The following is a 27,647-nucleotide window of genomic DNA, read 5'->3' on the forward strand; positions in this document are numbered from 1 at the left end:
CCTGGTTCCTTCTTGCTTTGATGCATAGTTATCACTTTAAAAAAAAAAAAAAAAAGAAGAGCCTCTGGATATGAGGATACGATTTCATTCAGATTGCTCTTGATAATAACTGATTTACGTCTGGATAGGCTAGTTTAAATCATGTTACTGTCATAATCACATATTTCCGTCTATAGTTAAAATCATGCCACTTTAAATAATTACTTATTTGTAGTTTCAATCACGCCACTTTAATCACTAATTCATAGTTTTAATTATGCCACTTTAATCACTTATTTATGTCTATAGATTATACCCCCTTTTAACACGTTAGTTCCATTATAAAGTCATGGATATAAAATAATGTTACATTTATAATTTATTTTTTCTGAAAGAAAGAAAATTTACTCAGAAGACCGACTTCTTCAAAGAACGCCTTGACAAAACCACACTGAAGTACGAAAACAATGAAGGACGAGTCCGAGGAAAAATCGACAACAGACAAAAGTCAACGACTTCGGGAGACTTTTGAAGAAGACTATGGATATCCGCTGTATCCTGAACGAAAAAATCCCGAACTTTTCAAAGAGTATTCCGCGCTAAACAGAAGATCAGCATCTGTAGTAGAGAAAAAGACTGTTAAATGTTTTACTCATTGTAAGTTCTCGAATTTCCTCGGAAGGATTTTTTTTATTGAGCATATATATTCATCATTTGAAAAATGTAGATGTATTGACTTTGTGTTGTAAGATGATTTGATATGAGATGAAACGTGCTGTCAGTGTGTACTCCACCTTTACCACCTCTATGATGCACGGTTGCCGATGTCCTAATTTAAGTAATTAAGTAAATTCGAACTGAAATTTGCAAATGTTTAGCTTGTCAAGGACATTATGCAATAATTTGTTCGACATACAATCAAAGAACGTCGATATAATTATTGCAATATCGTTGTGATTTGACATTAAGAATATCACAGTCTTTCCATCGTTAAAAAGTGTAAATTATGTCTGATTCATAGAAAGTTGGGGAGCGGTTATAGTGGTCCATTCCCCCCACATCTTTCCTTTTACTTCTCCTCTAACTCGACCCCCTAAACACTGTCTTTCACCCTCTGCTATGAAATATGATGAAATTGTTATTTGGCTGGTAATGAAAATTAGACTATACTTTAAGATATTTTTCCCCGAGCACCTCATGAAGCACGATTTCATCATTGAAAGAGTGATATGTACAAGCTCTCAATCATTTTATGGAATTTGTTATATTTTTATTTTTTTTGGAATTATCAAAATGGTATTTTGTTTGCAAGAGGTTTTAAAATGATTAAGAGCTTGTATCGCAGTACACTCTTTTGACAATGAAATTATACGTTATATACATGGTGCTTAAATGAACCATTTGATAAAATTGTAATGTAATGAGCCCCCTAACAAGACTAGATATTATGGTATATACATATAACTGAAATGGGGATAAGCTGCTGCATCACTCATCCACATCGTATTAGGTTTAAATAGATTGGGTAAAAGTGCTAACTAGCAGAAATGGTTTCATTCAAAACAGATCTGCATTATGATATCATTAAATTATACGTAGATGGCGAAATTCGCATGTCTGAATAAGTCATCATTTCTGAGGTTTACCGTTAAAACATGTTTGTATATTACTTTACGTCTCATCTGAAAATTTCTTATTCATTTCGAGACATCATCAGCTTTAGGTGAAGTGCCACCCTAACCAATGGGCTCCTGTGACTTGTTTTAAAGCGTGTAAAAATCACAGTGAAAAGGGAATCGTATTTAGTTAATGTAGGTCAATATTGTTGTGGCATTACCTAATTGAAATCCTTTTTGATAGACAAAATTACTCCTGTTTGTCACTGTAGGTCCTGAGTTGAGGATATTACGAGAAGCATTACGAGAACATGGTTGGTAAGTAAAGCTTTCAGATTAATATCCATATACCATGTATACATACATATATATTATTACTACAGTCTACAGTAACAGTAAACTTGATCCGAAGAGTCAGATCACATCGAGTTGACAGGCACGGATCATCAGATCACACGAAGCCCAAAGCATTGAGTTTGATCTGATGATCCGCGCCTGTCAACGAGACATGATCCAACTCTTTAGATCAAGTTTCTGTAGTATTGATAAATTCATTATATATATACCTTGTATGTATTTTTAAATCCACATTTATCAGATAATAAATGTGATCAAAATTATCAAAACACAGAGATTCAGTGAAATTATATTTTTTGTACGCAATATTGTTTGTGACACGGTCGATATTTTCCACAAAAAAAACGTTGCATGCGTTGATGCATTGTGACATCATCAGTTTCAGAGGATACTGATAGGAATCAGAAAACCACAGTATGGTGTTCTGGAAAATCGGATCACACTGTGAAATCATAAACCAAAAGATTAATTGGTATATGATAAATATCAATATCGGAGAGATGGACATCGTGAAGATTTCTCACTGATACATGTACATGTATGCAATATGTAGACCTCACTGTGTATGGTTCTTTTTATTCCTTAAATTTGAATTTCGTATACACATGGAGAATTAAATCATCTGTACCATAAGTCTTTACACATATACATGTATGTAGTTGAAAACTACACAATATTTTAAAAAAATATATTTGTATACATGTACTACTGCTAAAGTACATGTACGTCATTTGTACCTGTGTTTTGTAGAAAACATTTCAGATGTAGTCTAGTCGCTGATGTCAAACTTAAACAGACAAAGCGATGACAAAATGGATAACTAGTCATGTTATTTTCCCCAATTTTTCCCTCTCTGACCTCCAGTAATCTCAACATGGAGTGAACAGTCAGTTACAGGTGCATGTACATGTAGCACACTTTTAATCAATCAGTTCTGTTTGAAGTTCAGTAATGCAGATTTTGAGGAAATGGAATGCTATGATAATCAGCATTAAGGAGGAATAACAACCCACAGAAATCTTTAAGGATGGGAAGTGGATGAAAATATGTACAACAATATTGTGAAATTGAACACTTTAAAATTTACCTTATATTTAGTTAGAAAATGCATTTGTAGTAAAAAGTAATCTGAAGAAAAATGAAACCCCTGCTGGATTTTCATTCATGTTTGTAAAAGAAGTCAGTCATCATGACAATGTGTTGATAACACAATCTATCAATTAAATATGTATGAAATACAAAAGTTCATGTCAGTTATTGAAAACTTGGATTTTATATCTTGTAGTGAATTTAACCTCAGGAGAAACATATCTGTGGAAAAATGTGATAAAAAAGTCAGTGGTGGATATGACCCCAATACAAACCAGGTAATTAAAGGAATGTTGATATAATTAGTGATGGATACAACCTCAATACAAACCAGGTAATTAACGAAATGTTGATATAATTAGTGGTGGATACGACCCCAATACAAACAAACCTGGTATAAAATAAGGAATCTGCAGTGCTTTGTTGATGTAACTCCAGCTGAAGCTAGGAATGTCAAATGTGTCTCAACATTGTACAATATATGTATAGGAGGAGGGGGTATAGGACCTATTTTATGTGTTTTTCATCCCATATCAAGATTTGAAATGTTTTAGTCACTCAACTGAAAAACAGAAACAAACACAGGGATAGTACTGGTCCTGCTCATTAACCTGTTCTTATACACATAACCCTCAATATTGCATCCTGTTAAAATATGTATTTAAAAATGTTTATTCGGTATAAAAACATACATAAATATAGGTACATCTGTACATACCAAGGATATTCCATGAAAGCGCAAAATTTAATTTTTAACAATTACCTGTTATATATATATGCAGTAGAAATCTGTGATAATCCATTGTTAACTATAACACATTGTTGTATATTTTGTAGATATTGTTGTCAGTTTGTTAACTATAACACACTGTTGTATATTTTGTAGATAGTGTTGTCAGTTTGTTAACTATAACACACTATTGTATATTTTGTAGACAGTGCTTTGTCAGTTTGTTAACTATACACATTGACTTGTTGTATATTTTGTAGATAATGTTGTCAGTTTGTTAACTATAACACGTTGCATATTTTGTAGATAGTGTTGTCAGTTTGTTAACTATAACACACTGTTGTATATTTTGTAGATACATGTAATGTTGTCAGTTTGTTAACTATAACACACTGTTGTATATTTTGTAGATATTGTTGTCAGTTTGTTAACTATAACAAACTGTTGTATATTTTGTAGATAATGTTGACAGTTTGTTAACTTTAACACGCTGTTGTATATTTTGTAGATTGTGTTATGTCACAGTGGGATCTCCCCCTCTGTCACATGTAAACTCTTGTTCCATGAGATGACGCACATGTTTGATGATTGCCGAGCTAAAGTGGATTTCACTAACATTGAGCACCTAGCATGTACTGAGGTAAGTTACACTTTTAGTAATTTATCACAGAAAATCTGTTCTGAAATTGGGACTGTGGTCTGTACATAGAAATTTCTATCATCTAAGCTCTGGGCCTCACCTAACCTGGTCTGCACAATCTTCAAACTGTAAAGTATGCAAGTTATATTTGTAAGTATATGGATCACACCATGTAATACTGTTTTTGATTGGCTGTTGTGTGAATTACATCATGTAATATTCATTTTGATTGACTGTTGTCGTAGCATGATTTAGCAAATGTGTGACAGTCAGTCAGGGTTTAATGGCTGATGGACATACAGCTCCTTTGATTTTGAAACAGCAACTTGAACTGATAGACAAGAGGCCTGTAATGGAATAATTAAGATCCTAGTTTGTGGCTTTTTTCCTAGGTTGTGGCTTTTATCCTACAATATGTAGGTTGTGGGTTTTATCCCAGGTTGGTGGTCTTCTTTATCCTAGGTTGAGGATATTTAAGAGTGAGTTCTAATGAGAAAGAAATGTGATGGTCAGTGACAGTGTTAGACAGCCTCATTGGTAGAGCACCTGACTAGAGATTCAGGGGGCCTAGGTTCAAACCCCAGATCTGTCTGTTTACATTTTCTCCCATCCTGATACAAATGCAAGGGACATAAAACACCACATCTATTGCTGAGTACAGGATATAAATATGCTGTTTTTTTTATTATCATTATTTGTTGAACAGATCCGTGCAGCAGCCTTTGCTGATTGTGGAATCATCAGCAGTCTACTGAATACTACTGGATTTCAAATCAGAAACAAGCACAAGGTTAGTGATATAACAAGATCTATATATAAACAAGCACAAGGTTAGTGATATAACAAGATATATATATATAAATAAGCACAAGGTCAGTAATATAACAAGTTCTATATAATGCTGTCAGCCACTGTGTTATATACTATGATCTATATCTAACAGTGTCAGCCCCCCATATCATATATCAAGATCTATTTATAACAGTGCCATTCCCAGTGTTATACTATAGATCAAGATCTATATACATGTACATGTAGGACAGGGTTAGGCACTATGCAAAAGCATGTTCTGCATATGATTAATTTTGAAATCAAGACAAGCTAGTGACAAATAAGTTGATGTTACAGGAATTTCAACTATCTCCTTTGAAGTCAACATTTTGCAAATTATGTGGTCATAATAATGATCTAATTTGCAAATACAACCTGTCGTTACATCGAGTGCTATCTTGCATGTTTCATACCAATTGTTAGGCCGTTCTGTCCATATTGAATTTTACTATGGATACAGGGGTTTAGAATTACGATGTTCCGAGGACCGGGACCTAAAGTTTATGGGATGGACTAGCTAATTATCACCTACCAATAATCCATCGGACCAGTAGTATCAAGCAGAAAAACATATTTGAAAAGTATGGAAAAAAAACATTTCGGAAGCATGTACTTTTTGTTTTTGCTTAGGCCAAAAATAAAAATGGATTTGTTTGATGTACTCCGACCGACCCGTCAAATTTGCTCCTACCCGATAATTTTTTTCAGGAATTTAAAATTTCATTTTTAAAAATTTTTTTGGTTCCCTTGAAAAATAAAAATTCTCCTTATTTTAAAAGAAAATAAAAAAAAAATTCATGACATTCCAAAAAAACCCAACAACCTACCTACCTACCCACCTTAAAAAATGTGGGTTGGAGTACATCAAACAAAAATATTTTTAATGATGGCCTTAGCTTGATTACAAAGCTCAGTTTGGTCGCTAGTTTTCTGTAGAGTACAAGTCACTTCACCATAGCATTTTAGTTTTATATAGCATCAATTTGACAGTATGGCACAAAAGTACCCTTGAGATGATGAATAATCAGGTTCAACATTGATTCAGTTTTGTTTTTCTTTGCCAATGGACTTGTGATTTTGATTTGATATTATGGAGTAGTGAATTTCAAAAACTTACTTCCGAATTGGACCAGTGAATGTTTAGGGGAAATTTAAACCCCGTTATTACTCAGTTTACTTGATCAAGATAAAGAGTTTATGTCAGGTGTGACTAGTCAACAGGGGATGCTTACTCCTCCTAAGCACCTGATCCCACCTCTGGTGTGTCCAGGAGTCTGTGTTTTCCCAACTCTTCATTTTGTATTCTTTATGGGTTTTTTGCATTTGATGCAGATGTAAATAATGTGGACATGGATCTTGATAAATATTATAGTACATATTTGTTAATGGCTGGAAATTCTGACAGAAAAATGAAAGTTGAAAGCAAATATGAAAAGATAAATTTCAAACTGCAGCGCCTCATGCCAGCATATACTTTTCATGTTCTTGGAAGAACTGACACACTTCATGAATTATGCTGGTGTGAAGATTGTAGTTCATGCCCTCATGTGTTTTCAATATGCTTAAATCACTCAATGTTGAACTTTTAAATAAAGTGTATGTTTTTTTTCTGTATAAACATTGACATTGTGTTAACTGAGCACATCGTGACAGTTCTATAAACAATATGTTAACTGAAAACATCGTGACAGTTCTATTAAACTTAATTTTAACTGAACATATCGTGACAGTTCTGTTAACAATATGTTAACTGAAAACATCGTGACAGTTCTATTAAACTTAATTTTAACTGAACATATCGTGACAGTTCTATTAACAATATGTTAACTGAAAACATCTTGACAGTTCTATTAAACTTAATTTTAACTGAACATATCGTGACAGTTCTATTAGCAATATGTTAACTGAAAACATCGTGACAGTTCTATTAAACTTAATTTTCACTGAACATATCGTGACAGTTTTATTCAAATTGTATTAACTGAACACATTGTGACAGTTCTATTAACATTATGTTAACTGAACACATCGTGACAGTTCTATTAACATTATGTTAACTGTATTCTGTTGATGCCCGTTTCTCAGAAGATGCCATTTTAAGCTCAAGACAAGCATTGACACAGAGTAAAGAACATAGTAATCAAGATTTTTTGGTACATTTTCAGGAATGTGTAAAGAAGCATGCTTTACGATCGATTCTGACAACTCGCAACATCACAGAAGAAAGAGGAAAACAAGTGATAGACAGTGTATTCGACAAGTGTTATAACGATGTGGCACCATTTGATTCTCATAAACTCTCAGAAGGAGATTACTATGACAAATATATGAAAATGAAAAAGAAAGATGAAACCAAACTTCCTAAATTTAGATTTCTATAATAAATTATTTAAATTGATGGGTATTTTTGTTGCTGTTGAATATAGAACATTTGTATTTTATTTCATTGTTTTACATTCCTTTGGGAATTGTTCACTCATATTCAGACGTTACCATTTTTACATTATGTACCTGTGCAAGTAGGTACCACATATTTAGATCTATGCTTAGCGCTTACGGTCATAGCAGTGAGGGTTCTTTCACATGACCACGTCTGCTGTGACCTTCGTTTTTAAGGTCATCTTTCATATGATGTTTGTGTGATGTCTCCTCAAGAAGTGTTCACTCATATGAAGATGTCACCAGCTGTAGGTGAAGTACCACAAATTTAGACCTCTATGTTTAGTGCTCAAGCTTAAAACAATGAGGGTTGTCATGCCTGTCTACATGTACGGTCAACTCTCGATAAACCGCCGCCTTTTGTTCTTATGAAATTATGGCATAACGAATTTGGCGATGAATTGAATCGCTGCCATCTTGAAGAAATAGAGTTACTGTTCTTTAATATGTAAGTTATCTTTCCTCTATTTACAATACTTATGTAAGTGAGCGATCCTTTGCTGCTAAGATGTTGCCCACTGTCCTTCTTTTTATATAGACTTTTCCCATAAAACATGAAAATGATTTGCAATATCCTGATGGGTACATTTTTGATGATGTCCTTGGTACGTAATGATTTCCTTTTTCTCATCGTAATTTAACAGGACACTCTTTCGTGGCGAAGCCATAGCTAAATTGAAATGTGTTTCTTTGATGTATAAACAACTTGACTACAGTTCATCTCGAGTATTGTTCTTGTTTATTCAATACAACAATTACTGGGATCCTTCTGTCCAGGTGTACGCTGGAGATTGATAATGACCAATTTACTGCTTCACTGACCACGTGCACCCATGGCGGTTTATCGAGATAATTAACACGTTGAAATAGACTTTTGTAATGAAAACACTGTGGCAAATGGTGATAGCGAATTTGGCGTTTTAACGAGAGTTTTAAGTAACAGGAAAAATGTTCCTAGAAAAATGCGGCGTTATAACGAAAATGGCGATGAATTGAGTGGCGATAATTCTCGAGTTACCTGTACCATAACATGGGGCTCAGAATTTTTAAGATCTCATCTGAAAGACCCACGGCTCTCGCATCTGAATGCCAAGCATTTTGCAAATGAACAAATACCTAATTCTTTATATTTTAAGTTTAACAAGGCACGGGGCTCAAGCATTAGTTTTATATGACCTCTGAATCACCACAACCAGTGTTATAGCAAGCCAGTGAAGGAAAAGATATTCATCTTCAGAAGAAAATATGTTTTTGTTTTCTTTTTAAAATCTAATTCTTGACCCCTGGAAATGTTTTTAAACAATTTTTATGATTAGAGAAAACTCTACTAGAAAGGAACTGTTACAGTAACCATGTAGAGTTACCTATCTCCAGGGCCAGATTTGTCTGTCCTGGTGACTCATGATGAAGTGTAATGCATTACTTAATGTTTACTATTTTATGAAGAGGCCCATGGGCCATATCACTCACCTGAGCAGCAGTTCCTAACAATAAATAAGCCTGAGCAAAACTATCATTATACAAGCAGCTTTGTTCAGAAAAAAAAAACTTTTCAAAACGTAATGACTAAAAATTCATTAATTATCAAACTTAATCATTAATTAAACATGACTACAAATTCATCAATTATCATATGCCCTTGCAGTAGATGGATATTGCCTTAAGTTTAATATTAACAAATTTCATCTAAGGATGCTTTGTTTTAAGTTTGGTTTCCTATAAATCCGCATGTATAAATTTGATCAAGGGTCATGATTTTTACAAATTAACTTGAATCTCCACTTTTGTCAGGAAGCTTTCATGTACTTCAGGCTCAGTGTTTCTGGAGATTTCTAAAAGACCTCACCCCATTTTTGTGATTAACTCCCCTTTGAAGAGAGCATGGCTCTTCATTTAAACAAATTTAAATCCATTTCACAAAAGGATGCTTTGTGCCACGTTTGATTGAATTTGGCCCAATGGTTCTGGAGATAAAAATGTGAAAAGTTTACGACACCGGACAGCTTTTCATCAAAAAAGCTCGAAGGCTCAAGTGAGCTAAAAAGAGATATCAAAATGGAAGTTTCTGTAATGGATTTAGAAGCACTGGACAGTAAAATATATCAGAAAAAGATTCATTATTCTCATATTCGTTCATCCAACAATTTTATATAGAAATCAGGAGTCATATCTATTTACTTTTTCCTGGTCTAATATGGATGAAGTTGTTTGTTTGTTTTCCTGATAAACCAAACATCTTGCTGTCACAACAGACAGACTATGTTGTAAATTTATCAATCTTCCAGATTTTTTGTTGGTTATCAAACAGACGAAATTCAATGTCAAACACTGCTATCTAACATACATGTACTCAACTTAACAAGCACTAGTTCTTGTAATGCATGCATTCTTTATTATAGGACGATGATAATAATTACAATCGTATCACAGAATTCACTTGACAACTTGTGAAGCATAACACTGTATCACAATATAAAGCAAAAACATGTACTGAAAACATTCAATCGATTGACAATCTTCAATCACTTCAAACAAAAAGTAAATAATTATGCAAAACGTATAAACTAGTTTCTCCCAAAAAAAAGTTTGGCCCTGGTTAATTCTTATTTACAGGCAGTTCCCATTACCAGTCACATGACATCGTACTAAAGTAGAAACATACATGTAAACCATTGTGTATTGACTCATGTTATCAGAAGCTCTGATCAAATCACGGCTTTAAACCTAAACAAGATTAACCTTTCCTGCATCTTTCTCTTATTTAGAGACGTGCACTCGATTCTCACAACTGACAGTACAATATCATGTTTCATATAATTGGTAAACATTTCAAGAAATGTACATTTATGTCCGAGAATCATTAAAACTGGTTTTGTACATAAACTTCCTCCCAAGTGACGGAGTCTTTAATGACCGTAGATTTATTACTGCTATACAAACAGATTACCTAATATCATTGTGGATATTACTCTGGTCAAATGTTTGAAGTGCATTGTAGTAGCTTTGCACTTTAACAGGAAACTAAAACACAGAAAATACATGTTATACACTGTATTTGTTTATACATAAAACTAAGAGAATGAATTCCAGTACCGAGTATAGTACATGTACTCACTTTAATTGTAATTGTAATTAATTGTAATTGGAAAAATTAAATAGCGCCCTATCAACATTAGTTCTCTAAAGTGCTTTACAAATGTGAGACAAAAGATAACATAAAATCAATGTGCACATATATATGTGAATGAAATAATTAATTATGGCTCTCAGTTTAATGGCCATGTAATCGAATACACTGGCAAGATGAATAAAACATGAAAAGTGATGCCTCCCGGTGCAGTAAAATTCCTAATGGTATGTGACCTTATTTTTGACCTTCACTCAGTACAATTTGTACATTATCTGAGTAAGTATGCCAAATAAAATTTGAAGTCCTATTATGTTATACCGTAAAATCACTACACTTCATGTTTTTTGTTTTGTCCACTGTAAAATGACTACTTTTCATGACAGGGCGATGTATAATGATCACAAATTCAGGTCCTTCATGAAATGTGAGAGTATTTAAATATTTTCACAGCCACCAAACCAGGAGACTTCTTTTTCCTTTACAGTTAGGAAACAGACAGTCACACAAGCCAAAACGGCATGTCCTCATCTTTAGAGCTCTGCAGATATCAACAACGACAAATTGAATGAATGAATTCAAAGCTCTCTCTCTCCTGCATGATGAATTTTGTGGTCATCAGGGGTTGTCCTGGTCAATGCAGTCCAGTACGTGTATCTGTAAGGTATCCATGTCCGGACAGGTCTGGTTACACTTCGGACACTCGAATTGTTGGGGGTCCTCTCCCTCCTGAGAGCCGCTATGGGTCTGGAAGAATAATATCACGATTATATAATTACTGGCAACTTCCATTATACCACACAGCCACGTAAGATACATCAGTTATTTCTATTTCAACAAAGAGGCCTGTCAAAGTAAATCTAAATGTAATCTGGTATATAAAAAAATCACCTCGTAATAATTAGCCACAATTAGGTGTAAGTTTTACTAATATAAATTTCTTATCAACAAAAAAATTAGGGAAAAAGATACGATAAATCGAATGTGTTATTATGTTATTGTTCAAGATCTAATCATGACGGGTGGGGGTGCTATTTTCTTTCAAAATGTGCTGGAACAGCAGTATGAGGGCAGCATTTTTTATTTACATGTAGATGATAGAAAACAACATAATAAAAATATCTTAGGATATCCCATAGACTATCATAAAGTTACGATGATCTTTTAACATAATGTAATTTAAAAGCAGTTTAATAATTTAAAATGGATCTTTATCGGAAGTAAGTTTAGTACAATGAAATCTTGAACTTAAGAAGTTTAGTAAAACTCGTGCATACAATATATTTGTCCTATTTCAACAAAATGCCAGTAAATTTATGAAATTTGAAATAAAAAAATATACAGCCTCCTTAAACTATTTCACTATAATTAGGTTTTTAAATCTCATTTTCTCTAATTAAAATACATGTAGCGTATTTTCTTCTGATTTTTGTGATTTTTCAATTTCATGTACCTGTCCCCCTGCTGCAACAGGTGATCTGGCCTCATTGTACATTGCTCCTGCCCCGGGGGACTGGCTGGGGTAGCCCTGGGGTGGATAATGTGGAAACTGGTAAGGGCTGCCGTGGTTTTGTTGCCCGACCCTGAGGTGTTGCTGAATGGAGTGCTGGTAGCCCTGGTTGGAGTGGCGCTGCTGCATCTCCTGGAATTGACGCTTAGAGAAGCTCTCCATCTCGTCCAATAGTTGTTGATTACGCAGTTGGAGCTGCTTGAAGTCGGCTTCTAGTTGAGTTTTATCTGCATGGAGGCGTTCTCTGGCATCTCTCTCAGCATCAAAATCCGACTTCCACACCTCAGCCTGCAGAAGTTCCATATTTCATTGGCTTTGTATGAATTTATATTTGAATTCTCTATGTTTCGTTAGTTTTTCTTCAGTGATATCTATCTTCATTTTTATCAATGACATAACCTTTCTCATTATCTTCTTACATTGCTAATGTCTTTCTAATCACTTATCATACATGTATCAAAAGCAACATCAATCTCAAAATCCTAGATAAATCAACTTTTACCACATTGTGTTTGCCTTAAAAACAAACTGCCAATGTTTTTTATCTTAAAAATCTAATTATGACTACCTCAAAACACTTAGATCACAGAACACCTGTCTTATAGTGATAGCTCTATAAGTAAATTTATCACCAGGTGCTTAACTCAAGAACACCTTTCACAAGATGCTTGTCCTACATGCATTTATAACATGATGCTTGTTCTATTCACCTGAGTCTTTAGAACAGGGACACATTATTAGTATTACTCACCTGAGCCTTTAGAACAGGAACACATTATTAGTTACACACCTGAGCCTTTAGAACAGGGACTACATTATTAGTTACTCACCTGAGTCTTTAGAACAGGGACACATTATTAGTTACTCACCTGAGTCTTTAGAACAGGGACACATTATTAGTTACTCACCTGAGTCTTTAGAACAGGGACACATTATAAGTTACTCACCTGAGCCTTTAGAACAGGGACACATTATAAGTTACTCACCTGAGCCTTTAGAACAGGGACCACATTATTGAGTTCCTCTTTGATCTTCTTATTATCTTCTTCCACTTTCTTCAGCTTCTCCTCTCTGTAATTAATGGCCTCCTCCCCGGCGTACACCTGCGCGGTGAGACGACCAATCTGGTCCAGCAGTTTCTGTTTCTCTGTTTCTGTACATCCACTCTACAGAGAGATTTATGTGATAACAAGTTCATAAATGTTCAAACCAAACCAAGAGCATACAACCTACAAAATCAGTAGCAATATACCCTACCCCTACAGACCCCAAAGATTTTTGTACAGGTATAAGAGAAGGTAAAACTATACTTGGACCTTGAATCAAATCTGAGACCACAGCATTATTAGATAAGCTAGTGATCTAATCACCAGGCTGTACATACTGAGAGAGAGATAGCCCACCATTTCTACTTTATATGCAATGGATTGAACCATGATCATTTCCTGTTAAAAACTGGTTCTCTTAAAACATACACTGTAGATGATGGCCACCTATCAGTGATGAAACAATTGTATTACGTCCCAATATTTCAATTTCAGAGGTGGTTAAAATTATCTAGTGGCTGCTTCAGGATTCTGAGTTCAAATCTTAGGATACATTACACACTGCTTTCCATCTAGATTTTTTCCAAACTAAGAACATTTTCTCTAATGCTTCCAGTCTCTTACTCATCAAATTCACTTTAATCTTCCAACTGGTGAGACAACCCCTACTCACTGAGACTGGTGAGACAACCCCTACTCACTGAGACTGGTAAGACAACCCCTACTCACTGAGACTAGTGAGACAACCCCTACTCACTCAGACTAGTGAGACAACCCCTACTCACTCAGACTAGTGAGACAACCCCTACTCACTCAGACTAGTGAGACAACCCCTACTCACTCAGACTGGTGAGACAACCCCTACTCACTCAGACTGGTGAGACAACCCCTACTCACTCAGACGGGTGAGACAACCCCTACTCACTCAGACTAGTGAGACAACCCCTACTCACTCAAGACTAGTGAGACAACCCCTACTCACGCAGACTGATGAGACAACCCCTACTCACTCAGACTGGTGAGACAACCCCTACTCACTCAGACTGGTGAGACAACCCCTACTCACTCAGACTGGTGAGACAACCCCTACTCACTCAGACTAGTGAGACAACCCCTACTCACTCAAGACTAGTGAGACAACCCCTACTCACTCAGACTGATGAGACAACCCCTACTCACTCAGACTGGTGAGACAACCCCTACTCACTCAGACTGGTGAGACAACCCCTACTCACTCAGACTGATGAGACAACCACTACTCACTCAGACTGGTGAGACAACCCCTACTCACTCAGACTGATGAGACAACCACTACTCACTCAGACTGATGGAGAAATGAATAGTACCTGTTGTCGGGATTGCTCCTGCATTTTGTATTTCTCGGACAGATTTTTGTGATCTGACACCAACTGGTTGAAGGACTGCCGGAGATCTACTGATATCTTCCTACAAATTATATAATATAAATGTACTCACACCCACCACTAGTACACTTGTAAACTACTGGTTCATTGCAGTTTCGATTCATTATTAGTATATGTACCAATTACTACATCAGTGAGTATTTAACGTGAAATGACCTAAAAAATTACTGCATACAATTTCAGAAAACTTGTGCATTATTTCTTTAATCATACTTGGTATTTTGGTGTTCCTTTCTCTCCGCATTAAGAGCGTCCTCGTAACTTTTCAGGGAGAGTCGTAGTGTCTCTATCACGGCGGAATCTTCTGCACGCTGTCGTTGGAAGTTCTCCTGCATCAGAGTGGTCTGGTGTTCTATTTCCAGAACTCTGTAGTAATCAGGGACAAATTATAAAATTTGTAATTGTTTATACATGTTTATAATTATGCTGTTATAATTAATCCTTTCTAATCCGACATCTGTGTTTTCTGTTTTATTGTGTATTCTTATCCTACTTTCATTCTGAACTGCACTTTATTTTATGTTCTTCATGCAGTTCACTCTGACACCTTGTCTTATCCAATATCCTGTCTTATCCAACATTCAGTCTAATCCAAAAAGCTTGTGCATGTTAGATAAGACAGGTTCACTGTACCTGATTTTCTAATTTAACCCCCCCCATCCCCGTTTTTTCTTCAGATTTTTTCTGACTCACTTGCTGTTCTTCTTGTCCAGGGCTTCAGTGGCTGCCTCATATTTATTCTGTAACTCGGTGACCTGCGTGATCAGGGTCAACACTTGACTGCGGAGACTCTGGACATCACTCGTGTATGCTTTAGTCTGAATTCACAACAGTTATTATACACAGCAAAATAATTTGGTTAATCATAAAGTCATTTATCTATATTTCTTATTAACCAGAAACATATTTCATACAGCTATAAATACATCATTATCTGTATTCCTAATCCCATTTCATACAGCTACGAATGCATCGTTACCTTTGTGTAATTAAACATTTAACATAAAAAGCACTTGTGCTATATATCATAATTGAATGTCATATATTAGAATAATCAAACAATAACACATCAGTAAATTTTTTTTCCCTATATTAGCCTGACCTGTTCATCCTTGTTTGTTCTAACATTAACAAATTTTTCCTATATTAGCCTGACCTACATGTTCATCCTTGGTTTGCTCTAACATTAACAATGAAACTTTTCCTATATTAGCCTGACCTGTTCATCCTTGGTTTGCTGTAGTTCGTGTTGCAGTACATCCAGTTTTTGCATTAGTTCCTGTCTCTCTTGCTGGTGCTCATTCGTCAGTTTTGATATGTGTTGCTGATGTTGCTCCTGGCACCGAGCCATCTCTTCTTCTTTCATTCTCAGCTTTTGCCTCAGATCCCCTAACTAATAACATAAAAATATTCACATATTTCTGTTTCAGATCCCCTAACTAATAACAAAAATATTCACATATTTCTGTTTAAGATCCCCTAACTAATAACATAAAAATATTCACATATTTCTGTTTCAGATCCCCTAACTAATAACATAAAAATATTCACATATTTCTGTTTCAGATCCCCTAACTAATAACATAAAAATATTCACATATTTCTGTTTCAGATCCCCTAACTAATAACATAAAAATATTCACATATTTCTGTTTCAGATCCCCTAACTAATAACATAAAAATATTCACATATTTCTGTTTCAGATCCCCTAACTAATAACATAAAAATATTCACATATTTCTGTTTCAGATCCCCTAACTAATTGCATTAAAATATTCACATAATTCTGTTTCAGATCCCCTAACTAATAACATAAAAATATTCACATATTTCTGTTTCAGATCCCCTAACTAATAACATAAAAATATTCACATATTTCTGTTTCAGATCCCCTAACTAATTGCATTAAAATATTCATATATTTCTCCCAACTAATAACATAAACATATACATATATGTCTGCATATGTCTCAGATCCCTAACTAGTACATAAATATATTCATATATTTCTGCCTCAGATCCCCTAACTAATGACATGAAAATATCATAACAATGTTAACATGACTTATAAGATAACAGTGTTAACATGAGCTCTATGATATCACTGTTAACATGACCTCTATTTGACCTCTATGATATCAGAGTTAACATTATATTATGTACCTCTGACTGGGTGTACTCTATGATAACACAGTTAACATATTATGTACCTCTGACTGGGTGTACTCTATAACACAGTTAACATTATATTATGTACCTCTGACTGGGTGTACTCTATGATAACACAGTTAACATTATATTATGTACTTCTGACTGGGTGTACTCTATTATAACACTGTTAACATTATATTATGTACCTCTGACTGGGTGTACTCTATGATATCACAGTTAACATTATATTATGTACCTCTGACTGGGTATACTCTGCTGTCTGTGTCTTCCTGTCTTCCTCTTTGTTGACCGCTGAGGTCTGGACGCGAGACATCTGCTCCTGTAGATCTTCCACACGACTCCGTAACATCCTAGCCTCAGATTTCACACCCTTGTTCTCGTTCAGCAGAGTCTCGATTTTCTGACTCAGCTCGGCGTTTTCTCTCTCCTGTTTTGCGTTCTCCTCCTGCAGTTCTTGTTTGACATGTTTGTAGGACTCCATGTCTCGCAGTAGACTGTCATTACTGTCCCTGAACTGCTCCAGCTGCTGCTCCAGTTCTGATACTCTGGACTTCAGAGTCTCACTATCACTGCTGTCTGTATTCACAAGTGCCTTTTAAGTTCACAAGAAAGACAAATTATCACCGAGAATAGTATATGTCGTACATGTGTATATAAAGCTAGACTCCTTTAATATCAAAGGTTAATATACTTTTTTATATACACCATTATTCAAAATTTTTGAATCATTGCTTATAAAATCTAAGACAAAATAAAATGTTCAAAACCAAAATACGATGATAAATTCATTTGCTGCTGGATTGGAAATTGCATTATCAAAATATATGACATCACAGAGAAATCATTTTTCTTTGTATGCATTCATGGAACAATTTAACAAATGTATCAACACTTTGTGCAAGTTATGTCCTTTGTGCACCATCTTGCCAGTTAAAAAACTGTTTTTCTTATGTTGGCCTTTGTAATTTTCTGACCTGTAATTTTGACATTTCTTATTTTTCCATCAATTACAGTTAACTACAATAATGCCCCAAGGTAGGGCAACCCGTAAACGTGTATGAAAACTTAATAATTAGCTAATATGTTTTACATTGTGACCGTTGATACGAGCGAAGACCCGTAACGTTTTGCAACACGATTTTAGACATTTTAAAATCCACCTATTCATTTAACGCGGGGAACATCATTCAGTCGATGTAAACAGTGCATTGTGATGTCATATCAGCTGCGATGTTGTTTTTCTTCCTTTCGAACCAAGCAATAACAAAATGTACGAAGGTAGAGAAAGCTTGTCTGGAATTTGAAAATGTTTGTGGTACTTTCTAAACAATTTATTTGTTTTATTTACGGGTTGTGGATGAAGTACATCGCAGTGACAGTGACATTTTTCCGGAAGCATTATTGGTAGTCCCCCAAACTCCCCGTCGAGGCCTCATTATGTCACCTACGAATAGACCTCTCCTATGTGACGCACCACAATATACAGATTTGTATATTGTGAGTCCGCGATTATCACGCAGACAAATTACACTAAAGAAGTAGTTCGCAGTTAAAGTTTGAAGATATTAATATTAAGAGCATTAATATAAAAGTATGGATTTTATTTTAAACATAAAATGATCAAAATATCATTAAAAAGTAGGGAGACTCTGTTCAAATTATTGTATAAAGTAATGAACTTGATGTTTACGTTCTTGTTTTGAAAGTTGTTTACGTTTGACGTTATGTTTTTTCGTCATTCTACAGTGACGTCATAGTATACGCGGCCTAAGAAATCGCTATCCCATAATGCCTAAGTGGAAGAGTTTGGTTTGTGAGCAAACGAACTCTGGTGGAAGTTTGGGTAGTCCCCATCAGTTTTCAGCTGATGAAGAGCAAATCACATGACTTACATGTGTAATCATTGGAGTGATTACAGTAGTAACTTCTAACATTAGGTAAGGTAAAGAAGGAAAACTGGACTTTTAACCAATTGACTTTTGGCTGACCCCTAAAAGGAAAATAACTCGCGGCGAAGTGTTGATATGCATTTTACATGTAGAATCAGATATTAGATTAATTACATACTTGGCACTTAATTACGTACGTTAATTTGTTCACAAGAAGTCTTAACAAATTTTGAATGACTGTGAATCATGGACAGCAATTCATGCTTTAAAATGATTGACATTCTTTGCAAAGCTAATAACTTTGACCTTAAGTCAATATTTTGATTACCGAAAACAGAAAATGGGATGAGATAGCGAATTAAGATGTGTCATACAAAATTCTGGAGATAAATGATAATGTTACAATGCTGACTATGAAGATTACAACAAATGATCAGAATAAACACAATCCATGTCTTTCTGCAGATGTTTCACATCCTGTGTGGATACATTCCTTGATCAGATGACCTTGGGTAACCACTGGTATCTTCTCAACAAGGTTACATTACAGGCTAACACAGCTTCACTGCTTATGGAAATACAGAGCTATGAATTATCTTGTGAACAAACAAACCACTCAGCTCAGACACAGTCTGCTGACATCCCTGTTACAGCGACTGATCAACAATTTTGTTGGTAAATGATAACTGCTGACCATGTTACAGTTAGATAGTTGACCATCTTAAAGAAGGTGACTATATTGTGGGCTTATTGAGGTGGTTAAAACTTTACCCTACCTTTGGGAAAAAATTACTCTGCCAAAAAAGCGATCACTGCTCCAATAGGGACCCCCCTACACTCAATGCTAATGCCAGTATCATGGAGTAACCAATTCTCTATTAGGACTCCCCCAATACTCAGCGCTAATTCCAAATCATTAAGCAACCACAGCTCCAATAGGACTCTCCTCATATTCCGTGCTGATCCCAAAATCATTGAGCAACCACTGCTCCCATAGGACCCCCATACTCAGTCCTAATCCCAAAATCATTCAGCAACCACTGCTTCCATAGGACCCCTGTACTCAGTCCTAATCCCAAAATCATTGAGCAACCTCTGCTCCCATAGGACCCCCATATTCAGTCCTAATCCCAAAACCATTGAGTAACCACTGTTCCCATAGGACCCCCATACTCAGCCCTAATCCCAAAATCATTGAGCAACCACTGCTCCCATAGGACCCCCATACTCAGTCCTAATCCCAAAATCATTGAACAACTACTGCTCCATTGGGACTCCCTCCATATTTCAGTGTTAATCCCCAAATCAATAGGGATTAAAAAAGATGACCACATAGTACCATTACCTCAAGCCTTGTCCATAGGATGGACAGACAAACAGGCATGCAGGATTATAATGGATGCAGAGACAAAATACGTTACAAGGGGTGTGTCATATATGTTACAGACATATAGACAGACTTACACACCGATGTTACAGACAGATGGACAGACTTACACACCAATGTTACAGACAGATGGACAGACATACACACAGACAAAACTAGGAGCAGGAGTATAATGAATGTAAGTGATTAAGAGAAGTAAGGAATATGGCAGCCTGAGCTTACGGTATCGAGGCAGTCTGAGGACCTGCTGACAGATTTACTCTCCAGCGCTCTCCTCAGTTCCTCAATGGTCCTTGTCATTCCTGAGGTGGCTTCTTGTTTTGCTTTGAGCTCACTCCTGACCTCCTGCACCGATCTCTCCAGCTGTGACATCTGGGCAGCCTACAAGGACAAACATTGAAACTAGGGACTACAATGTACAATGACTGTGTTAAACTTACGAAGTTACGATCCCCTAGAAGTGATTTACAATAAACTATCATACATGTACCTGTGAAATCAGTCAGTAAAAATATCCTCCCTAAATAAATTGTTTAGCAGGATCACAAATGTTTGCTATACATGTATAATATGTCCGCTATAAGGTACATGTAGTTATTATAAATCAGTGTGACTATAGTTACATGTATAATGGTGTACCTTTGAAGTGGCTTCTCGCCGGAGTTCCTCATTCTCCTTGGTCAGGGACTGGACCACTTCCCTCGTCTGATCAAACTTTTCTTTATTTTTGGTGTTGTTGACTCGGATTTTCTCCTTCCATTCCGACAAATTCTGATACTGAATCTTCATCTTCTCATTGTTGTCCCGTAGGTAATCTGCAGAAACAGCCAGAACACATTTCAGAACAAAATTCATACTTATTAGATGTATATTATTGTTGTCCCATACGTAATCTGTACAAATATGATAACTCCCAGGACACATTTTAGAACAGAATTCATAAAAATCAAACCCCCAAATCAGCACATTTTTTCTGCTTCATACTAAATTCAGGGAAAGGGGTTACAGCAATCTAATTGAAATTAGATCCCATGATCCGCTCATCTACTATCGCTACACAGGATCTAATTTTAGTTAGATTGGGGGTTACAGTAGACTTTATATTTACAACTGTAACGTAATGCAGGGGACCTGAAAAATAATTAATTAAATCGGTCATACTTTGTATTCCTGATTACCGATAACTTGGCGATAAGAAGATCAGATGATGTGACTCACATTTATTCATTGATGTGGGAAGTGCAATATTTATAATCATAGTTACAAAAAACTTGATCATCAAACAAAGTTTAAAACATAATGTTGGGATATTCTTTTATTTATCATTTTACTGACCCAATAAAATTCAATCAGTGAAACAATAATCAATAAATGTTCAATACATTGATATAAATGTACAATAAATTTCTCGCAATAGAATGAATTCATTTACTGGACCCAGATGCAAGGGATATTACACCCTGATCACTCTAATATTTTAATTATATTATATTGAATTTCTGGATGCAAAAAACTTGGTTTCTATCTGAGTAGTCCTTTGAATGACCCCAGCGTTGCTATCATTGGAAGTTAAGATAATTCAGTTTGCTATAAGTACAGCATGCTCAAACTGGTATTTCAAAAGTCAGCACAAAGAAGGATATAAAAACACTGACCTCTGAGTTCATTATTCTCCCTGTGAAGTTCCTGGATTCTGTCCAAAGCCTGCTCCAGATTGATATCAGTCATGGATATCTGACCGATACCCTGGGTCAGGCTCCCTTCATGTGTGCTCCGTGTGCTTGACGGCATTGGTGATATCATGTCATACGAAACGTCCCCGTTCCTTGTGCTATATACCACTGCAGGAGTGCGTGTTCCATTCATCATGTAAAATTACCGCGGCTCCATTAGTTTTCTTTATAAATTCCTGGAAGACAGAAAATTGAGATAAACTGTAAAACATATATCTAGGAGATCTAGTGGGTTTTTTTAAAATTTTATATTAACGTAGTTCCATACTCCTGTGACGTCATACGATTTTGCAAAGTCAATGATTTAATGACTGGAACATAAATTTTGTTGGACTCTTTTTCAATATAGTTATTTTAAAAAAATTTGTCAGCCATAAAACATTTCAAAAGTCTTAGTTATATTTGAATAGTCAATGATATGTTTCAAACTATTGACTCCAAGGACAATAACTCCATTTTCAATAAATTATTTATCAAGTCCATGATGCGATAGATTTCCTTTATTTTTCACAAACATTTTACCAACGTGATAAGGAATCATTATCTGTGTCTTTTTGTGAAATTACATAAAATTTTAATCCATGAGTGATTTTGAATAGCTCAGCTGTATGGTGCCAGACTTCGGTTTTTTATGGGGGTATACATACTCTAGAAGCTATAAATTTGAAATTATTAAGGAAAGGTATGGATTTTTTTTCATAAATAACTATAATAGATGTACATCTACTAATATAAACAGAAAAAATTATATGTAAACCATATGCTATAAGGAAATTGTCTCCACATTTGTTCGTTTTTTAACATTTTGGAGAATAATGCTAATTCAATAATTCTGCACTTATTATTCTAAAACTTAATGAACATATTGAAAATGACATGTGTTTTTGTTATTGACATGTTTCGATCTTGATAAATAAATGCAATTAAACAATTTTCTTGTTGTTTTTATTTTAAAATAACGACAAATAACTGTTTCCAATGAATTTCATAAAAATCTGCATAGGGGTACATGACCATGATGACTTCAGTAGTGTCTGTAATGAAAATTAATATGGAAATCCTTAACTAATTTGCATTTTCTCATTACTCTGAATGTTAATTTATTGATTCAAAAAAAAAAAAAAATGCTACCTAAACCCCAAAAATCCAGGACTAAGGACCCACCTTAAATATATAATTATATAAAATTCAACATGTTGAAAGGTATTCAATAAATCTTTATAATATGATCTTGAGAGACATTTATGTGCTAGGGTCTGCTTTTATCTTCACCCACCCCGAAGTTCTTTCTGATCCAGTAATTTCAATATCAATGCAATTGATCCACCATAAAAATAATCCTAACTGACGCGTTTATTTTTTTTTTGCGACCATTTTTCAGCTCATTCCCGGTTTGTCTTTAGTTTAGCTTTAGGAATATATAGGGAAATCTTTAAAAGTCTTCTTCAAGAACCACTGGGCCATAAAGTTCAAATTTACATGAAATCTTCCTGATATAGTGCAGAGTGTTTGTCAAAATCATACCTTCCTAAGAGTTCGGATTATTTTGCCTTTAGAATTTTGGTCTGGTAAAATGTGATTTGGTCCGGTAATAACTCTTACATTAGTGGACTAAATGTCCAGTAAGTACCAGAAGAACATGGGAAGCTCTGGAATACGAGCGGCTGGTGAACAGCGATTGCAAAATGCTGATGCTAAATGTCCAGTGAACACGTCATGGTAAAAATGAACAGTATAAGCAAATAGCAAATTAGAATGTTCAGGGGCAGTACAATAATAAAAATGTCTATGCACCATACCTTCTATAGTGTTTGATGAATGCAATCTTTGAGTTCACACAGTGTGTTATATTCATGTAGATCTCACCCACTTAACCACCAGTAAAGATATTCATCTAATTTTGTATAATGGAATAAACCTATATCGCCATCAGATTGTTCCATATTAAATGCAGTAAGGGAATTGCTGATACTTAATTAGACAGGGTTGTCACTAGAAATTATTGAAGACAAGTCCCAGACTTGTGGTTTATAAGCAGCTTGACCGAGTCCCATGAAAATTTGATAAGTCCCATGAATATTTAATGAGTCTTTTTTTTTTTTTATATATATAAGACAATTATCATGGAAGCAGTACAAAACATATCAATTCTAAGATTTATTTTTAATCATTCGCGACTTGGCCTAGGATGACTAATTGTCCACGCCAACAAAATTACTTCCCTGAATCTCCTATCATCACAACAACCCTATTCAATATTAAACAGCATTTTCATCAAATCATTATCATGATTATTGTGATAAAGTAGTGAGATTCACACAAGTTTTGTTTGCTGACGATCTGTAAAACCTACCAAAGTTTACAAACAATGCTACTTTTGATTCCAATAAAATTGGTTACCGGAAGACGAACATTTAAACATATGTTCCGATTTGTATAAATATGTAATAAATAAATAAAAAATAAAAATGAATAACTGCCAGTGGCAAAATGTTCTTCATTTTGCATCTTTTCTAATTATCTTTTTAATATTATATTCTAATTCGCACCTAATTGACTGACGCTAAAATAAACAAGTCAGATTGGGACACTGTGAATTCGGGGGTATTATTTTGGTTCACAAGACTGTTGAAGAGCGTAACGTTTTACCTAGATTTTTTCCTACTATGAGTTTTACACAATATCAGGGCTGCTAAGTAAAATTATTATTTTTACTTGTAGTCTGTGACGCGTCTGCGGGACTCGCCATATCAGACAAACTTCTGTCCCAAATGAATTTTCTACGTCTAGGACGCAGACCCTTGCATTATACATGCAACCCTGATTAGATTGAATGAAAATGCGTAATTTGAATCTTCAGAAAAAAAAGAAATCAAATATACTACAAATAAGATATTGTTCATATATATAACACTAGCAAAATGTCAGGTAATGATTGGTGTATGAACTGACAATGTCATTGAGATAAACAGTCAGACAGTATGCAACACGGAATAAAATGTCATTAGAAATAGAAAAGGAAAGACAAGAATTAAAAAGAGGAATATATATACTGGGATCTTCTTTCCTTATGAGTTACCTTTACATATGTTAATCCAAACTGCAATAGGGAAATCACAATGATGACGTCAATATTTTCCAGTTTCTACTGTCCCCAGTTTTTCCGAATTTGTAAAAATCTCAAAAATGCAATTAGAGTCTAGAATAAAAAAAATTAAAATGCATGATTCTAAATAAACATTTCTCCGGGTAGAAAAAAAAAATGTCGTTTTCAAGTAACAAAATCTCACACTTTTTCAAAATGAAAGTAGACTTCTAAGTTCTATTTTTATACCGATGACATCAGTCTACATCAGAGTAATCATTGGAATAATAAGTTACTCACTTGTCATATAAACTAGAAACCGATAGATCTAATCATGAATCCCTACGTTTAAGAAATGACAACATGAGGCAGAACTTTGAATAGTTCGGTTTGATATGATCTCAGATCTGATAGGTCGTAGACTTCCCTGAAAACTGTGAGGAAGTCCTTTGTGCTAGATAAAATTAGAAGTGTTCACAAAATTATTTTCTCCGGAAAAAATCTCGCCGTGATTTTGAACGAAAATTAAGTATAGCGATATATCTAACATTTTACGAGAAGGGGGACGCAGGACCCATCCAAAACTAATAAATACATAAAAAAAGAATTTAAAAAAGATAATAAACGAACAAACAAGAAGAACCAAATAAAAAATTATAAAGATCAAAATAAACAAACAACAACGCAATACAAAATAAATAAAAATGATTGCATTAATTAATGCTAATCGAAAAAAAATATGGGCATAATCATGTTATTCGCTCCGCGGGTCGAATTAGTTTGACGTTGTAGACGTTTGCGTCAATTTGCAGTATTAAGGATATTAGTGTGTTTCTAACCTGATAAGATTAGATATACACCACAATGAAGACATTTGTGTTTGTAAGAGGTCAATCTCACTGTCTATAATGGATTATAAACATTAATAGCGGAGCGAATAACATGCTTATATATATTCTCTTTAGAGAAGTCGATAGGCAGAAGGCTATGCCTATCGACTTCTCTAAAGAGAATAGCTTATATATAGAGAGAGGCAACATTCTAAAAGACGTTGAAAGGGGAAGTTTTCTCCGGAAAAGGGTTTCTTTGGGGGATTAAAAAGAGAAAAATGGGGCTCTTTTGGGGGGGGGGGGGAGGATTAAGTAAAATCACGATGAAAGCGGAGCGAATAACATGAGTATATACCGACGCAAAAGCATTTCCTTGCATTGAAATCTTTAAAAAAAAAAAAAACAACCGAACAAGTCTAAATATTGAAAGATAAACATTTTGCATCGGTATATACTCATGTTATTCGCTCCGCTGCACATAGGAATTTATGACAGTTGGCTGTCTGTGGTCTCCGCTACATGGATTTTAAACAAATAGCGGAGCGAATAACATGAGTATATATATACAGAGGCAACATTCTAAAAGACGTTGAAAGGGGAAGTTTTCCCCGGAAAAGGGTTTCTTTGGGGGATGAAAAAGAGAAAAATGGGGCTTGGGTGTTTTTTTTTGGGGGGGGGGATTAAGTAAAATCACGATGAAAGCGGAGCGAATAACATGAGTATATACCGACGCAAAAGCATTTCCTTGCATTGAAATGTTTTTAAAAAAAATACGAACAAGTATAAATATTGAAATAAAAACATTTTGCGTCGGTATATACTCAAGTTATTCGCTCCGCTGCGCATAGGAATCAGTTGCGAAACGGCAATACTATATATATATATATATATATATATATATATATATATATATATATATTATAGGATTAAACATTCTTTTGGAAGAATTTATCGATGTGTAAACTCAGGACATTTTACTCACAAACTGAATAAAAGTGCGAAGCACTTTTATGTTAAGTTTGTGAGTAAAATGTTCGGAGTTTACACATCGATAAATTCTTCCAAAAGAATGTTTGATTCTTATAATTCCAATTCATTGACTTTATTAACAATTGCAAAAATTTGAATAGTTACCCGCACTATGTTGTTTGTTTTCAGGCGTGTATGAATACATCGCGTTTTCGGATTTATTGATGTGTAAACTCTTGTTCAGCTTTATTTTTGTCCAATCAAAACAATTGTAATAAATAAGATTGGAATTATATATATATATATATATATATATATATATATATATATAACTATTGATTTCTTCCAATCATGCTATTTATTCCGTTTTAAAGTCTAAAAGTTGCATTTACGGAATAAATGCTATCGTTATCATGGTTATATGTATAAAAATATATAATTATAGTCGGCGCACGGACTAACTAGTTAATAATTTATTCATTTTTTTTTTACACATGTTAACTAATCATGCTATTTATTCCGTTTTTTAAAGCAAAAATCATTCAGTAACCTCTTTACGGAATAAATGCTATCGTTCCTCACCTCACCTTACCTATCCTCTTCGTGCCCATGCACTGGCACATTTATAAGGTCCTAAATGCTATCGTTAAGTACTTAGAAAACATATAAGTAAGTTGAGATTTATTCCGTACATGTTACATATATATAATATGTAAAGATGAGAGAGAGAGAGAGAAAGAGAGAGAGAGTTCTTAAAAACGGAATGAATAGCATGATTTAAGTTCCTTGCACA

General features: G+C 34.7%; 2 protein-coding genes across 4 annotated transcripts; one reads left to right on the forward strand and one right to left on the reverse strand.

Moving 5' to 3' along the window:
* The first annotated feature begins 379 nt into the window (after positions 1-379).
* LOC125654364 (mitochondrial inner membrane protease ATP23 homolog) lies at positions 380-7,638 on the forward strand. Its single transcript, XM_048884314.2, has 6 exons — positions 380-636; positions 1,868-1,913; positions 3,238-3,319; positions 4,280-4,411; positions 5,118-5,201; positions 7,408-7,638. The coding sequence occupies exons 1-6, from the start codon at positions 447-449 to the stop codon at positions 7,621-7,623; spliced, it is 750 nt and encodes a 249-aa protein (XP_048740271.1). The 5' UTR covers positions 380-446; the 3' UTR covers positions 7,624-7,638.
* Positions 7,639-10,047: 2,409 nt separating this feature from the next.
* Positions 10,048-25,792, reverse strand: LOC125654363 (NF-kappa-B essential modulator-like). Of its 3 annotated transcripts, none has more exons than XM_048884312.2 (13): positions 25,356-25,792; positions 25,050-25,149; positions 21,893-22,146; positions 20,877-21,052; positions 20,460-20,618; positions 17,197-17,553; positions 16,008-16,181; positions 15,482-15,606; positions 15,002-15,154; positions 14,711-14,810; positions 13,305-13,484; positions 12,262-12,606; positions 10,048-11,555 (listed from the first exon to the last, which is right to left on the reverse strand). In XM_048884312.2, exons 3-13 carry the CDS (start codon positions 22,104-22,106, stop codon positions 11,427-11,429), a joined length of 2,112 nt encoding a protein of 703 aa, XP_048740269.2. In that variant the 5' UTR covers positions 22,107-22,146; positions 25,050-25,149; positions 25,356-25,792; the 3' UTR covers positions 10,048-11,426. The 3 variants fall into 3 exon arrangements, with proteins under 3 accessions (XP_048740269.2, XP_048740268.2, XP_048740270.2); XM_048884311.2 differs by having other exon boundaries at positions 25,050-25,169; XM_048884313.2 differs by lacking the exon at positions 25,050-25,149.
* Positions 25,793-27,647: the final 1,855 nt, after the last annotated feature.

The sequence above is a fragment of the Ostrea edulis genome, chromosome 7 (genome assembly GCF_947568905.1).
Source record: "Ostrea edulis chromosome 7, xbOstEdul1.1, whole genome shotgun sequence".
NCBI classification, from domain to species: Eukaryota; Metazoa; Mollusca; class Bivalvia; order Ostreida; family Ostreidae; genus Ostrea; species Ostrea edulis.